Raw genomic sequence first — 17,426 nt, forward strand, 5'->3', positions numbered from 1 at the left:
ATAGAGAGATGGCTGAATTGTACATTGCCTAGATAGGCAGGCCCCAAATGATCATTCAACCCCAGGTGTAATACAATTTTCAGATCTGGACATTCCACTTTATACTTCTAATTGCGTCATGCACATTTCCAATATAGGCAAAACAGTACAAGAGGTATTTTCAAGGCAGCGACGAGCTGTAATAATCAGAATAATGGGCACATTGTCACCCTACATCAGGGTTTCCTGAACCCTTGAAATTATGCCCGCTTTCAGGCTTTATGGCGCAGTGGAAATAGTATGTCTTATATCAGGTTAAAATAAAATTGAAATTCCCTTATGGCTGTCCTGGGAGTATAATAAAGCATGGAGCTAGATAGGGTAGCAGTTGCTAACATAACAATGTTCCTTTCACCGCTCTATCCAGCAGGCAGACGCTGGGCACAGATGCTCTTCAAGAGCGCCGCCTTTTGACACAAACCGGGCCCAGCAAGTCTCCAGCACAAACTTTCACTGGTGCCTGAACTAATTTTTAAATTGGTCGTTTATTGACTTGGGGGAAGGAATGATATGCAATTGATTTTTTTTTAATTCTGCTTCACCTTCTTTGCTCCTCTTTCGAACCCATTAAGCAGCGTGTGTTTCTACTGCTTAATGAATGAATATGAGCTGCCTTGCCTCTAACAGGCAGAGCACACAACCTCAGAGGTTTTGTTTTGGGGGTTGTTTTTTTTTACTGCACATCATTCATTTTCCCGCACAGACCCACTGAGGCATTTCAAGGTACATATTATATATATAAAGAGAAACAGCAGAAGGAGAATCAATGGACAGATGCCGGGGAAGCCACGCAAAGGAGGAGTCTCTCTCTCCTCCCTGTGGAGAGGGGAGGGAAATTGGGTTCAAAACAAATCCTCCGGTCTAACTTCCCGGAGCTCAGACCCGGTGCTTTTCGTGCTGTCTAGTCAGGATGAACACTGGGTGTCTCTCTTTTCTCCCCACTCCCTTGCGCGAGGGAGGCCGCAGCTTTTTCAGACAAACTCCCCGGGACGCGCCTGAACCCAGAGCAGAGCCGGAGCAGCCGAGCTCTGTGCAAAAACACAGACACATTCCCCTGCCCGGCCCCGCATCGCCCCCGCGTACTCACGCTGCTGTTGTGGCCCGACCAGTGCACCATGGCTTGGTTGTGCGCCGAGTCCCCGGTCAGGGCGAAGGTGGTGCTGGTCAATTTCAGCTCCTCGCCTGCGCGCATCTTGGTCACTTTCCCTTCCTCCTTGGAGCCTCTGGCTTGAGCCCGAGTCACTTTCTGTCCGTCCGCCCAAGGGCTGCCCCCTCCTGCCTGGCCACGGCCAGGGGCGAAAAGTTGGGGGGCCCCGCTGCTCCTCCTCGCCCTGGGCAGCAGGGGGTGGGAGCTCGTCACTTTGCCCACCGAGCCGCCTGCCTCCTGGGCATCTCCGGGCGGCAGCAGGAGCGTCTCCTCCCGGCCATAGGCTCCGCTCCCCTTCGCCATCCCCAAGCGCTGCGGAGCCGGGGGATTCCCGGGCGCCTCCCCAGCCCAGCCATCCCCCTTCGCCCCGCTCCGGCGAGCCTCCCCGGCGCCCCGCGACCCCTCCGCCGCTCCCGCTGCCGGCTGGCCCCTTCCCCAGCCCCGATCCTCTTCCAGCACCACAACCGGCGCCTCGTCCTCTTCGTCCGCGGCCCCCCATCCTCCGCCGGGCTGCCCCTCCGGCAGGGCTGCTTCCCTGGCGAGTCCCCCGTCCCTGCCCCCCGGCCAGCGCAACAATCCCCGCGGCGGCAGCTCCGGCTGCTGTTCCACCCGCGAGGAGGGCGAAGAAGGAGCAGAGGATGAGGAGGAGCAGGACCTGCAAGTTATTTCGGCGCCGGTGAGACAGCAAGCGAAGAGCAAAAGCCATGTCCAGGCGAGCAGCGCGATGGAGCAGGCTGGGTACCAGCCAGTGCCCCTCTCCATGCCTCGCCGACGGAGTTGGGGAGTTTGGGGCGGGGGGGGTTTCTTAAGGGGAGGGGGACTGGGTTAGCCGTAGTAGGATTTGTAAAGGCTCCTCTCTTTCCCCTTCTCAGCCTCGGAGACGGTGACCAGGAGGGAGGGGAAAAAAAACCCCAACTCTCTCCCCGGTAGTTGGATCTTGTTCTTTACTGTTGGTGGGATTTTTTTTTTTTTTTTTTTTTTTTGAAAAGTGCTTTTCAGTGAAACTGTTCACGTTCAAGGATTTGATCAAGTGAGAGGGTTACACCACACGGGGGAGGAGCCGAGGCGCCCTCGCCAAGTGCCGCGGCTGAAATATACTAGCCATTCACCAACCACGCTGCTGCGTTTCCACGGGAATGGGGGGGCGCAGAATATTGGGGGGGGGAGACGCCTAGAATAAAATAACTAGAGAAGGACTGCCTAGCAGTTCTCCGTGTGTGTATTTGTGTGTGTGTGCGTAAAACACACAAACACTCACAGGTCAGGGGAAATGCTGGGAGATCCTTCCCTAGCTATTCTGTACGTACACACACAGACAACCAACATTGTTATAGAAGGATCACCCAGTGTAGCTCCACGGACAGGCAGACAGACATCGGGACACAGGGACAGACCGAGAGCGAGCGAATCTGTGTAGCAGCACAACACAAAAGAGCTACAGAACGATCCATCCGGATTGCTCCTGACGTGAGTGTGTGTGTCCATCTCCACACACACAAAATAGTTACAGAAAGATCGCCCGGTATTTTTCCATGGATAGACCCACAGACTGTGCGTGTGAGAGAGAGACAGACACACATCAGGTCACACACACACACACGACACACACGGTCTGTCAGTCTACCTATGGAGAAATATACAGCAGAATACCTGGGGGCATAACGCAACACATCTGTCGGGGGATCACCCCAGTTTAGTATTTCCCCAAACCTCTGTGTCTGTGCGTGTAAGAAAAAGCCATAGGAAGATCAACCCAAGTATTTCTCCTGACATACAACAGAGGGTGAAACAAAATACCTTTGTCTGCGTGTGTCCAGGATAACCTGATGTGTGCGTGCCAGAACACCTCTGTGTGGACACGAAGATCAGCCAGTATCGCTTCTGAGGCGTGAGTGAGAGAGAGAGCCGGTATTTCTTGAGAAAGGTACGGACCCTGTGTGTGTAAATCAAAAACAGCTTTGGGAAGATAAGCCAGCCTTACTCCTGAAATACTGGGGCGGCAGGGAGCAGGGGAGGGAATTATTTTGATCAGAAAGCAAGAGAGCCGCAGAAAGCCCAGAGTCGCATTCCCCTCGGCTTGTGCCGGGCAGGCCGGGGGAAGACAAATCCTCGGCCCTAGCCAGGACGCCCACTTTCTGTGTCTCTCTCCGGGAATTCAAAGCGATGGCTCACGGCAGCAGCCTCGCAAACTGGGCACCGCGTGCGCCCTTGGGGCCTGCTGGGGGGGGGGGTTGGTTTTCGTTTCCCCCCCATCCCCAAGTCAACTCAGGTGGCAGGGTGGGGTGCTACCGGGGGTCCGGCCCGATCGGCTGGGCTTCTGCGAGAGTGTGGTGGGAAGGGAAGCCGAGGGAGGGACGTCTCGGCTGTCCACACGCATTTGCGGGTCACTACGGTCACATTCACACGTCTCCAGGTCCGCTCGGGGCAGTTAAGAACACGATGGACTCCAAAGACAGGTGGACACTTTCCGCTCCGATTTCCTCCCTGATCTCCCCCTCCCGCTTTTCTCTGTATTTACTAGGATGGTGTCAATCCGTTTTGTGATAATCACTGCATCCCGCTGCAGATCGGAGCCTTCCTTTGCCCATCCCTCTCTCTCTTTTGATCCCGGGATCGCTTATTCCGCATGTCGCTGCTGTCTGCCCCCGTACACGGGGCAGGCAGCCACCGGCAGCCGCTGTCCCGCCGCAAGGAGGGGAAGCATAAGTTTTCTTTTGATCGCCTGACATCTGGAGTCAAACAGGAGAGTGGACGGGGCCGAGAGGAAGGGAGGGGAATTGTGGGGAAGGGGGAATCTGGGGAGGAAGAAGGATCTGGGGAAGGCTCTGTGGTTGCTGGATTTTGACTAACTGAAAAGGGCTTGGAGCTGGGAGGGGGATTTGGGGGTCTCCCTCGGGCTGACACCAACACAGGAAAGACACAGGGAAGCCAAGCAACTAATCTGGATGCCACCGGTTTCTAATGGCAGTGTAGACAAACCCTCAGGCTCTGGAGCTGCGGATGGGGGGGGGGTTGCTTTCCCCCCTCCCCGCCCCCCTTGCTTTGCAATTTCCAGGAGAACTACTCCGGCCGGGGAGCGGGGGCAGAGGGAGAGAACCATTAACTTTTGCAATAGAAAAAGAAAAGGAGGACTTGTGGCACCTTAGAGACTAACAAATTTATCTGAGCATAAGCTTTCGTGAGCTGGAGCTCACTGAATGCATCCGATGAAGTGAGCTGTAGCTCAGGAAAGCTCATGCTCAAATAAATGGGTTAGTCTCTAAGGTGCCACAAGTCCTCCTGTTCTTTTCGCGAATACAGGCTGCTACTCTGAAACCTGTCAACAGAAAAAGAGAGACATTAAGGTCTGGCTCCTGCCAATGGGGATGCAGGACTGTGCCTCTAGTGGTTAAAATCACACGACACAACTCCCTACCTCCCCTAGCCAGTCCCATTACCCGGGCTGCCCGCCGCAGTCGTGTAACACAACGACTCCTCTTGGACAGGGTAGCAACATGCCCCTACTGGGAGCAAGGAGGGAAAGGCTCCGTGACTGTGGATTTCCCTGTTTGCAGCGTTGGCGGAGCCACCTTGTCTCTCTGAACATTTCCCCTGCCAGAGACGTGTAATCTGTGGAGGAAGAGGAAACCTGGCAACGCTAATGAGATTATTTCACTGTTGCCAATCTCTGGCCTCTGGAACTGGCCACCGGGGTGAAGAGGGAAACTCGTGGGGCATGGGTGAAATTGACAGTTGTATCCACTGGTTACCCAGCCTGGTTAGTCTCTAAGTTGCCACAAGTACTCCTTTTCTTCCAGCCTATTAAGACTCCCTGCTGTCAGCCTTGGAAACAACAACTCTGGAAACATTACATATATATTTGTAAACACAGTGACAGTTATTTTAATTAATGTGGAATCCGAATAAGTGGGAGTTGGGGGTGAGGCGGTAGTCAAACAAATCAACTTCCAACCCTGCTATTTTGGGTTTGGGTTCTATTAGGTTTCAAAGCTCAGAGCCAAAATGTTTAGGAGCTGACACTTTACTTGAGTGGGAGCAGAGAGATACCAAAGCAATAGGTGCCTTAGATGGAATTTATATATAAGCACACACAGGACATTGTATATGTGGGATCACATATCTATACACTCCCTACACACTCTTTTGTGAGATCTCAAAAGATGCTACAGCAGGAGGAAAAGGAGCTCTCTAAAAATCAATCGATCATTTCCAGGTGCAATGGGTGAGTAGTATATCAGCAGTCTGTTCCATGTGGTATCATAGAATATCAGGGTTGGAAGGGACCTCAGGAGGTCATCTAGTCCAACCCCCTGCTCAAAGCAGGACCAATCCCCAAGAGATCCGTACACATGATTATGTGAATTTCCCTGTTCTCCCGTTCCTCCCATTTCTGGTAGAAATTAACTCTGCCACTCACATTAGTTCCAAACCAAAAAGGAACAATGCAGGGAACCATCACCACCACAAAGGGAAATGGGGCTAACACCCTGGAATGGGGACACAGATCAGTCATGCAGTCAGAGAATCAGGGGGGAGGGATAGCTCAGTGGTTTGAGCATTGGCCTGCTAAACCCAGGGTTGTGAGTTCAATCCTTGAGGGGGCCATTGAGGGATCTGGGGCAAAAATTGGGGATTGGTCCTGCTTTGAGCAGGGGGTTGGACTAGATGACCTCCTGAGGTCCCTTCCAACCCTGATATTCTATGATTGCCTCGGGGTTTTGCAAATTCTTTTGGGCCAATGCTTGCTTCTTCCTCTCTGCTTCTTTTGCATTGTGCACTAAATTAAAGACCCCTGTCAACATAAATATCTTCCTCCCAGAGACTATGAACAGAAAATTCAAAAGCCACCATTAGAGCTTGGTTAGCTACTTACAGCCCATAGATCATCCCTTTTACCCTGTTCGAGAATTATCCAGGAACAGAATTTGATTTAATTTATTACAGACTTGCTCATCATTTTAAACTGTTAAACAAAATGGTCATAAAATCTATTCCTCATTCATGTTATGACTGATCTGACATGGGCCCGGATGCTCAAAGGTATTTAGCTACCTAATTCCCATTGAACTGCATGGGCCTTGGGTGCCTAAATACCTTTGAAGATCTGGGCCCAACTGCTCCCTAACTTGATGATGAACATTCATAAACCGGAGGGAAAGGTGTTCAGAACCTGAGACAAGTAGATGGTTCCGACACAAAACCTTGTGAAAAGGTGTTTCCTCAAGTATCCAAGAGATCTTCACTGTCTAGGAGCATTCTTGCAGATTAAAATGTTACTTGTACAAATGTTGTGAGACATGAATTAGACGGGATGTGAACACCGTCAAGGTGAATCTGTAGTTTTCATTCAAATAAGTGCTCAAATACTTTTTTTTTTTTGCACATTCTCCCAGCTCTGGTAACCGTTCTCTGTTACTGCTCAAGCCCCAGTGAGGTTAATTAAATAGAAACCACAGCTCACATAAGGCTAGATTTTCAGAGCTCAGAGCCCGATTTTTCAAGTGGTCAGAGCTCATCAGTTGGTAGAGTTTCAAGAGAGCTCAACTCCCATTTAGGCACCTAGATAAGGGCCAGATTTTCGAAATAAAATCTGGAAAATGTGGTCTCTAGTGTCTCTTCTGCCGCTGTTAAATCACACACATTGACACAGGGATGCTCTGTTGGGGACCTTGTGACTATACAGAACCTCATTAAAATCACCTCTTTGTCAACTCCCTAATCCCTTGACTCTGAAGAAGAGCATAATAATAACTCCACTGTGAGAGAAAGAAAAAGTGATTGCGTGCTCTTGAGTTTTAGGACTGTATGAACAAGGGAGAGTATGTGTGTGACATTGCTCTCTACTGGATGGATTGAGAACTGCTTAATTGTGTACTTCCGTACTGCTAAGAAAGATTCTCTGTTAGCTCAAGTGGCAGAATTTTGCTTTAGGAGCAAGAGTATCTGGGTTCTAACCCTGCTGCTGTTTGAAGTTCTGAGTGGCCATAGTGCACAGCATAGCAACTACGAAGTGCTTAGACAGCCATAGATTTGTCCTAATATATTTCCAAGAATAGAAACTGAATAATCCTACCCAATATCCATTACTATCTTATTTAATCCCTGGAATAATCCATTATAATGTGGTTTAATCCCCAACCGGCTGCAAATATCCATTCAAAGAAGCAGGAGCTGGTGCTAAGATTCTGTTAGACCATGTTGATTTTTAATTGATCGCTTAGCGTTGTAAGGCTCCCAGATGCTGTGGCAACAGGCACCAACACTGATTTCTAAGTGTGCGTGTGTTCTGAAAGGCAAATGAAAAGCACAGATTCATGAGAGTGGAACATGCCTATAAACAAGTGGGATCTGAGTTCCATTAAGGAAATCCTAAAGAAAGTTGAGGTTTTTGTTTTTTGGTGAGGGGAGTTTCAGGAAAGGAAAGGGAGATTCGAGTGATGCCTCCTGGTTCAAAGTAAGTAATAAATAAAGAGACACCTATGCTGCGTCATGACCTAGCCCTAATCAACCATATTCCATGACTTCACTGTATTGCTTGTGTCTGAAGTAGGGTCAGATTCTACTGCAGTAAGGTCACTAAAAGTTTTGCCATTTCTTCAATAGAAGCAGCAGCATATACTTGGACTGTAAAATGTGTGGAGAAAGGATTATATATGCCCCTCTGCTTCACAGAGCACAGCACATGCTCAAAGGCCAGATATTTTCAAGTATTCAGCATCAACAGTTTGGGGCAGATTATTTATTTATTTGTTTGTTTATTTATTTATTTATTAGAAAGAAAACTCAGCTCCTAATTAGGAACCCAAAGCAATGGGGCCACATTTTCAAGAGCTCACCATGGTTTTGTAAACCTAGCCCTGAGGGTCACCAAGGAAGCTGCTGAGTTCTGAGTGTTCCAAGATCCAGGCCGTATTTAGGTCCCTAAATGGGAGCAGAGCTCCTTTGAAAAGTTGGCACCAAGTGTGCCAGGTATAATGGAGAGAGACATAATCATGGCTTAAAATTTATAATATCCAGGAATATGACAAGTAATGAAATGTTCCCTCTGGAGAAAAATCGGATTGCCTATCTAGTATGAATTTTCATTTAACACTGGGCGTGAAGCACTTCTGCAGTATTTAGGTGGACTGTATCATTTTATGGATAATTTAAGATTAAAAGCCTGACATTCAAAGGGTCCGCTCATAGCTGACTGTGGGAATGGGACTGAGTGGTTTAGTAAATACGTCATGTTCTATTAAATCACCTACATGTTTCTGATCACTTAAAGTCAGATTCTGCTACTCTGACATATGGCCAGCAGTACCTTACTATGCAGGAAGTTCTAGTGAAACCGAGCTCTTGAAACCAGTGTGCCATTCATTACACTACTTCCCCACAGAACAGAGAGTCACATTCAAGGTTTCAGTCCCCGTCTTCAAGGTGCTCAATGGTAGGAGCCAAGAGTACCTAAAAGGTCACCCGACCCTCAGGAAAAGGATTGTGGCACAGCCCATCTCCAGGGTAAAATTCATCGGGACAGGAGATAGAACTTTCTCAGGGTCCAGTCCCAGACTGTGGAATGAACTCCCCTAGGAGCTAAGGACCATCCAAAACCTCAGCACCTTCAGAGCTAAGTGGACTTCTTCAACTTGAAGTTCTTATATCAAGACTGGATGTCTCTGTCTAAAAACAATACTCTAACTCAGCCAGAAGTTATGGGCTTGATACAGAAATCACTGGGTGAAGTTTTATGGCCTGTGTTATGCAGAATATCAGATTTTTCTGGCTTGAAAATCTATCTATCCATGGTGGCCTTAAATGGTTTCATAATGTGGACCACATTTTAATGGATAATCTCAGAGGTCCATCTCCCCTCCCATTCACAATCACACAACAGCTCTGTGGCAAGCAAACTCAGTGGCAAAGTTATAGGAGGAAGGTAATGTCATTTTAGCTGTCTTTTAATGCAACTTCACACCTGCCGACAAGATATTACAAGGATAACAGAAACATGGTGGAAGAGTAGTCATGACTGGCGTATAGTATTGAAGGGTATGTGCTGTTCAGGACAGACAGAAATAAAGGCAAAGGTGGTGGAGTAACTTTGTATATTAATGATGAGGAAGACTAAAGATATTAGAAGTGACAGAATGTATAAGACAGAGTCTGTTTGGGCCAAAATCACTTTGGGGAAGAAAGCTACTAGAGGCTCCCCTGGGATAGTGCTTGGGGTGTGCTACAGACCACCAGGATCCAATTTGAATAGGGATAGAGACCACCCTAATGTTTTTAAAGAAATAAATACTACTGGGAATTGTGTAATTATGAGAGACTTTAACTTCCCAGATATGGTTTGGAGGACAAATGCTACTAATAATAGTAGTGCCCAGATTTTTCTGGGTGGGATAGCTGACAGATTTCTTCACCAAATAGTTGCTGAAGCAACAAGAGGTAAAGCCATTTTAGATTTGGTATTAGTGAGTAGTGAGGACCCCATAAAAGAACTGGTTGTAGAGAACAACCTTAGTTCGAGCTATTTCAGTTAAACTAAATGGAAGGATAAACAAAACTAGATCTTCAACCAGGGTCCTTGATTTCAAAAGCGTTAACTTTAACTTTAAAAAAATTAAAGGAATTAGTTGAGTTGGAAGTCAAACTCAAACATCTTAATAGGACTAAATCAGGGGGCCCAGATAATCTCCATCCAAGAATATTAAAGGAAATAGCACATGAAATTGCACATTCAAATAGCAAGGATTTTTAATGAAGCTGTAAACTCAGGGGTTGTACCCTATGATTGGAGAATTGCTAAATATAGTTCCTATTTTTAAAAAAAGGGAAAAAAACGTGATCTGGGAAACTACAGGCCTGTTAGTTCGACCTCAATTGTATGCAAGGTCTTGGAACAAATTTTGAAAGAGAAAGTAGTTAAGGACATAGAGGTGAATGGTAATTAGGATAAAATACAACATGGTTTTACAAAAGGTATATCATGCAAGACCAACCTGATCTCCTTCTTTAAGAAGATAACTGATTTTTTAGACAAAAGAAATGCAGTAGATCTAATTTACCTGGACTTCAGTAAGGTATTTTATACAGTTCCACATGGGAAATTATTTGTTAAATTGGAGAAGGTGGGGTTTAATAAGAGAATTGAAAGGTGGATAAGGAACTGGTTAAAGGGGAGACTACAACAGGTCATACTGAAAGGTGAACTGTCAGGCTGGAGGGAGGTTACTAGTGGAGTTCCTCAGGGATCTATCTTGGGGTCAGTCTTATTTAACATTTTTATTACTGACCTTGGCACAAAAAGTACAAAAGCACAAAAAAGTAGGAGTGCGCTAATAAAATTTGCAGATGACCCAAAGTTGGGAGGTATTGCCAATACGGAGGAAGACAGGAATATCATACGAGAAGATCTGGGTGACCTTGTAAACTGGAGTAATAGAAATTGGGTGAAATTTAATAGTGGAAAGTACAAGGTCATGCATTTAGGGACTAACAACAAGAATTTTTGCTATAAACTGGGGATTTATCTGTTGGAGTGACAGAGGAGGAGAAAGACCTCGCTGTATTGGTTGATCACAGAATGTTTATGAGCCATCAGTGTGATGCAGCCGTGAAAAAAGGTTATTGCAATCCTAGGATGCATCAAGCCAATTATTTCCAGTAGAGATAGGGAAGTGTTAGTACCATTATGCAAGGCACTGGTGAGACCTCAGCTGGAATACTGTGTGCAATTCTGCTCTCCCATGTTTAAGAAAGATGACTTCAAACTGGAACAGATGCAGAGAAGGGCTACTAGGATGATCTGAGGAATGGAAAACCTACCTTATGAGAGGAGACTCAAAGAGCTTGGCTTGTTTAGCCTAACCAAAAGAAGGCTGAGGGGAAGTATGATTGCTCTCTATAAATATATCAGAGGGATAAATACCCAGGAGGGAGAGGAGTTATTTAAGTTAAGCGCCTATGTGGACACCAGAACAAATGGCTATAAACTGGTCATCAACAAGTTTAAGCTTGAAATTAGGCGAAGCTTTCTAGCCATCTGAGGAGTGAAGCTCTGGAGCAGCCTTCCAAGGGGATCAGTGGGGGCAAAAAACTTAACTGGCTTCAAGATGAGTTTAATACATTTATGGAGGGAATGGTATGATGGGACTGCCTATGACGGCATGTGGCCCATCGGTGACCGCCAGTAGAAAAAATCCCCAGTGGCCGGTGATGGGACACTAGATGGGACTCTGAGTTACTACAGAGAATTCTTTCCCAGGTGTCTGCCTAGTGGGTCTTGCCCACATGCTCAGGGGCGCTATGGCTAAGGGGGGTGCTGTGTGGCAGCACAGAGGGGTGCACTGCTGGTATAGAGTGAGAAACTGTTCCCAGCTGGCGAGAGAGTGCTGCATAGGGGGGCGCCCCGATTTCACCCTGCTTCCTCCCGGTGGAGGAATATGGGGCAGGGGGACAAGTGGTGACTCACAGATACTGCTCACACACACCCCAATGTTCCTCCATGCCCCCTAGGGGGCTATAAGGGGGGGAATAATGGGGGAGCAAGGAGCAACACCAAGCGCTCCATGCATCCAGGTCACTTTCCCCACCTGGGCTGTGCTGTGAGGTGAGCATCAGGAGCTGCTGCTCTGCTGCACTCCCCTTATGCAGCCCAGGTGGGGAACGTGACCCAGATGCAGGGAGCCCTGACATCGCTCCTCGCTCCTCCTCTCACATCCCCCTGAGGGGGGAGGAGCAGCGTTCGAAGGGTGGAGTGAGCAGCAATGCCAGCAGCTCCATGCATCCAGGCCAGTGTCCCCACGTGGGTGCAGGAGGGAGGTGCAGGGGTTAGGGGTGCAGGAGCACGGCAGAGAGGTTAGGGGTGCAGGGGTTGGGTGGCAGGGGTTAGAGGCACAGAGGGCACAGTGCAGCGGTTGGAGCAAAGTGGAGTGGGGAGCCTGGGGAGGCACTCACAGGGGCCAGGGTCAATGCGGACAGTGCCGTCCTCATGGGGGCCAGAGGCACCAAAATACAAATTCGCTCAGGGTTCCATTTTCCCTCGGGCCAGCCCTGGTCTAACTCATCACCATGTTTGGGCTCAGGAAGGAATTTCCCCCTGGGTCAGACTGGCAGAAACCTTGGAGGTTTTTCACCTTCTCTGCGGCATGGGGTAGGGTTGCACTTGCAGGTTTAAACTAGTATAAATGTGAATTCTCTGTAACTTGCAGCCTTTAAACCATGATTTGAGGACCTCAGTAACTCAGCCAGAGGTTAGCACATACTACAGGAGTGGGAGGGTGAAACTCTGTTGCCTGCGATGTGCAGGAGATCCGACTAGATGATCACGATTGTCCCGTCTGACAAAGCCTCTGAGGAGGAGCCCGCTGTTCACAGTCCACCCCAAGTGGAATTCTAGTGACCCACAGATCACAGGGAACCTCTTCTCTGATCCATCTGTCAGGCAACAAGACACCACAGTAGGCAGAGAGAAAAGGAGCTAAAGACAGGAAAGGAAGGAAAAACCCCCCATGAGATGCATTTTTCAAGTCCACAGCCACCGTGCACAACCAGAAAGATGGTTTTGAGAGGATGGAGCTGCTGTGACCACTGAAGCACCTCATTACAGGTGAGTAAAGCATTTTCACGGCTCCAAATCCTCATCCACTTTCCCCGCCTCATTATCCCCACTGAAGAAAGTCTTTCCCCTGCCCCCACACAACCTAAGATGGGCTTAAAAGGGAAACAACAAGTTGTTTTGTTTCCTAGTCTCTAGTGTAGCTAAATTCAAAGCAACGGTTCTCTGTGAAAGCAGAATTACTTAATAAATTAGAGAGAAACACATCCAGCTGGGACCCCTGCTTGTGATGGTGGAGTCTGCCAAGCGACCGCACTCGGCCTGCCACTGCTCTGTGCTCTTTTGTCTCATGCAATAAACACAGCCTTTTAAGACTCTCACCTAAAGTTATTTCTTTTCTGGATCTTAAGAATAGCACCATAGAAAAGACACGTTGCACTCCAGCAGGTCAGGACTTTGTACCTGTCAGTTAGAGCAGCGGGGAGCATGTTTACTGGGGAGAAAGAAAAGAAAAGGAATTAATTAAAAAAACATAGCAACAGGCTGCTGACCGGAGGCAGGAGTCATGTCCCCTGCCAAACCCCAATCCCCATTGCTCCCGGGGTCAGATTCGATAGCAACAAAACCAATAAAGTCTCAGACATGCTCCTCACAGGGGTCTGGTTTAATTAAGCCCCACACAAATGGTTTTCAAACAATTCTAGAGGAAACTCTTCCCACTCCAACTAGTAGAGAGGGTTGGGAATTTTTTGACAACTTTTTTGTGGCAACATGGACATCACAGAGCACTGCAACCCCGGTGGATGCAGATTGCTTGAGCTCTGGAGAGGCCCATGGGGAAACCTTAAACATTGTCCCTTAAACCCCAACATCCAACACCAAGAAATATTGCAGCTGATTACTGAAACCCCCATGTTGCCCTCTAGCTCACATCTTACTCTCCAAATCCAAAACCATCAACAAAACAGAGGAGATCTGCCTCCCCCACCTGTACAACAAACCGGTGCTTGAGCCTGATGGAACACAGCTGTCGGCTGTACTACAGGTCATAGATACTGCTGAAATTAAATCTACCGTTCCCAGCCTACAGACCACCATGATTGAGATTCAGAGCGCACTACAGGCTCTACCCGGACAGCTGGGTGAAGCAGAACACAGCATTTCTGAGGTGGAAGATGATTTCAAAGAAAGCGAAGCACAGGTTATGAAGAACTGTAATGATATCAAGACTATGAAGGCCAACCTAATTGATCTAGAAAGCCACTCACGATGATCAGGACGCAGACAGTCTGGTTTTTGGCTTCTATGACCTGGTGCCATTTAGGCTTGCCAGGTGCCTGGTTTTTGACCAGAAAGTCTGGTTGAAAAGGGGACCTGGCAACCCTATACGATACCCGAACCAAAAGTCCAGTTACCACTGCGTGGGAGGAGGCATTGGGTCATTAACCTGGGCCAGCACCAGTTCAGCAGGGCTGCCTCCTACCTGCAGGCAAGTTCTTTGAGACAATGCAGCAAGTGACAGAGGGAGAAGGAGAGAGGAGCGAGTGATGGGGACGGGGTCTTGGGGAAAAGAGGTGGAGAAGGGGTGGGGCCTCAAGCGAAGCGTTAGAACAGGGACAAGGCTTTAGGGAGAAGAAGCAGGCCCGGGGGTGGGGCCTTGAGGGAAGAGGTGGGGTAGGGGTGGGGCTTTGGAGTCCAGTTACTAGCAATTAGAAAGGTGGCAGCCTTGACAATGTAACATCAGGATTGTGGGTATCTCTGAGGGAATAGAGAAAGGGAAACCCTCTGAATTTGTCCCTAAACTGCTAAGTTGTTGGATCTGCCAGTAGATTTTTGTTTTGATATAGAACGGGCAGTCCAGGCCCTTGTCCCCACACCCAGCTGCAGGAGTTGGGCCTAGAGCCTTGATTGTGAAGTTCCTGAAGTTTACCACCTAAGGAGCTTATGCTGCAGAAGTCCAGAGAGAAAGAAGGAGCTGTTATGGGGAGACTCAGCAATTAAAATACTGCTTTTAAGATTATGCCTGTGATGTGGTTGCATTGAGGTTGCAACCAAGCAAAGCAATTGGCCAGGAAGACAGACTTGGAGTATTTTATTAAACACCCAGCAAGGCTTCATATTAAGAATAGTGAGAAGATATACTCATTTGGCTCCCTGCCGAAGGCAGAAAAATACTTCAAAAATCTGCAAACTCCTTCCTTGCAAGAGGAGACACCTATGGAATGATCCGATCGCATGGCTTTTATGTACTGCTCTCGAAGATCTAACATGGCTGCTCTAAACAAGTTGATGGGTGCTAGCTGGTAATGACATGTTAGTTCCTTTTGTTTTTGTTTGTTTCCCTCTCTCTCTCTCTTTCTCATTGGGATTGAAAGGTTAAAAGGTTATTATCAATTTATTTCCGATTGTCTTAATTCATGGTAAAGGAGCATCAATGTCAACTCTTTCAATTAGTAATATTTATCTCATTGCTTTATTAGATGATGCTTCCTTATGGATTAGGGTTGCAAACTGTCTAATCACACAAACTCAAACACTGTTGCCCTGCCCCCACCAGCCCCTTCTCCAAGGCCCCGCCCTGCTCCCTCCATCCCCCCTCCCTCCATCGCTTGCTCTCCCCAACCCTCACTCACTTTCACCAGGCTGGGGCAGGGGGTTGGGGTGCAGGCTCTGGGCTGGGGTTAAGGGGTTCAGGGTGTGGGAGGGGGCCCTGGGCTGAGCCTGGGGCAGGGTGTCGGGGTGCAGGAGGGGTTGTGGGGTGAAAGCTCTGGGAGGAAGTTTGGGTGCAGGAGGGGGCTCTGGGCTGGGGTAGGGGGTTGCAATGCAGGAGGGTGTGAGGGGTGTGGGCTCTGGGAGGGAGTTTGGGTGTAGGAGGGGGTTCAGGGCTGGGGTGCGGCGTTGGGGTGTGGGAGGGGGTGCAATCTTTGGGAGGGAGTTTGGGTGTGTGAGGGGGCTCAGGGCTGGGGCAGTGGGTTGGGCTGCGGAAGGTGTTTGGGCTCCGGCCCGGAGGCACTTACCTCAGACTGTACATGGAGATGTCAGCAAACCAATAAAGTGCCTGAAACCACTATGGCTTATTGCTAAAAGCAGCCAAGTCAGCAGGCCGTAAAGTGCCATGCAGCAAACTCAGCTTGACCAAGGAAGGGGGGGGAGGGGGTTTTGAGTGCCACAGAAAGGGCAGCTTGACCCCGCGTCCTTCCTGATCAGAATTGTGTTGAAGTGACTGATACACGCATTTTAGAAGAGCAGGATGTGCCCCAGGGGGGCCTCAAGGCTGCAAACTCTGGAAAAACACTAATCAGAAGAAAGCCTCTTGCTTGACCATTGGAATTGCTTGCTTAACAAGTTTTCTTTAAGGGACATGTCATTCTATTATTAAATGTAATGTATAAATAAGGGGGGAAAGTTTGAGGTTGGGGGGACTCTGCAGGTCTGGACTCTCCCCCTGGATGCAGCTTGTGTTCCCCACCAGCAGATGGGCTGCTGCTGTGCCACTCGAGAGCCACACTCAGCTTTGGTAATTGTCAAGGGTTGGGGGTGTTTTACTAACCTGTTGTGGACGTGTGTATAAGTGCTTGAGACTAAGTAAAGTTTAGCTTTAAATGAAAGCACTCGTGTGTTGTCCTGTTTGTGCCAGCCATCTATGGTCCGACGACCATGTCTCCCCTGATTTATTTCCTGACACCGCCTCTCACAGAGTAAACGTTACTGAGAGCTTTGGGTTGAAAGAACCCCGGGTAATAAGGTGGCTCCCGAGCAGCAGCGCAGCAGGGCTCAAGCAGGCTCCCTGCCTACCATGGCCCCGTGCCACTCCCGGAAGCGGCCGGCATGTCCCTGCAGCTCCATGGGAGGCCAGAGGGCTCCGCATGCTGCCTGCACCCACAGGCACCACCCCCAGAGCTCCCATTGGCTGCAGTTCCTGGCCAATGGGAGCTGCAGAGTTGGTGCTCTGGGCAGGGGCCGCATGCAGAGACCCCCATGCCCCTCTTAGGGGCCACAGGGACATTCTGGCCGCTTCCAGGAGCGGCGTGGAGCCAGGTCAGGCAGGGAGCCTGCCTTTGCCCTGCTGCACCGCCGGACTTTCAGCGACCTAAAATCTCCCACTTGGGCTTCAGTAGCCCTCCGGGAGACAGGGTCTGATTCCAGGAAACTCTTGGCAAAACCGGGAGCATTGGCAACCCTATTATGGACTAATGTATCAAGGTTCTGTTAGGAATAGTTGATTACTGTAGTTGTAATGTTTGGGGTCTCAGGGGCTGAGGATCTCCAAGTTTCACCTGATCCAGCTGCCCTCTCTGGGTGTCAATTGTGTATTTTTTTGACAGTTGAAACAGATTCCTCTTTTTAATTGTATGGTACTAATGTGTATTTCTCTCTCCACTATCTTTTGCATTTTGTTTTATCACTTATTTAATTCCTCCTTCTGCCCCCCTCCTCTTACCTTCCCGTGATGAGAATTTCTTTCTCACTCCTGTAGAATACACACTGGGAAGCAACACACTACCCCCGGCTTATATAACTTTTGCTGCTTAGATATGCAAGAACTGTATGCTGCTCAGGAAAATTTGCTATTTCTCATTTATTCACAAAGCAACTTTATAGTTTATCCAGTGTATTTTAACAATGATGGCTCCGATAATTAAATGTGTCTCCTGGAATTGAAAGAGTCTTAATAACCTTATTAAAAGAAAAAAA

At 48.5% G+C, this 17,426-nt stretch overlaps 1 protein-coding gene across 1 annotated transcript in view; it reads right to left on the bottom strand.

Moving 5' to 3' along the window:
• Positions 1-1,948, bottom strand: part of SORCS3 (sortilin related VPS10 domain containing receptor 3) — a 496,377-nt gene extending 494,429 nt beyond the window's left edge. The window contains exon 1 of the mRNA XM_077821813.1: positions 1,127-1,948. Within this exon, the coding sequence (XP_077677939.1) occupies positions 1,127-1,948 (822 nt within the window). The remainder of the gene's footprint in view (positions 1-1,126) is intronic.
• Between the last annotated feature and the right edge of the window lie 15,478 nt (positions 1,949-17,426).

Source organism: Eretmochelys imbricata, chromosome 7 (assembly GCF_965152235.1).
Source record: "Eretmochelys imbricata isolate rEreImb1 chromosome 7, rEreImb1.hap1, whole genome shotgun sequence".
NCBI classification, from domain to species: domain Eukaryota; kingdom Metazoa; phylum Chordata; order Testudines; family Cheloniidae; genus Eretmochelys; species Eretmochelys imbricata.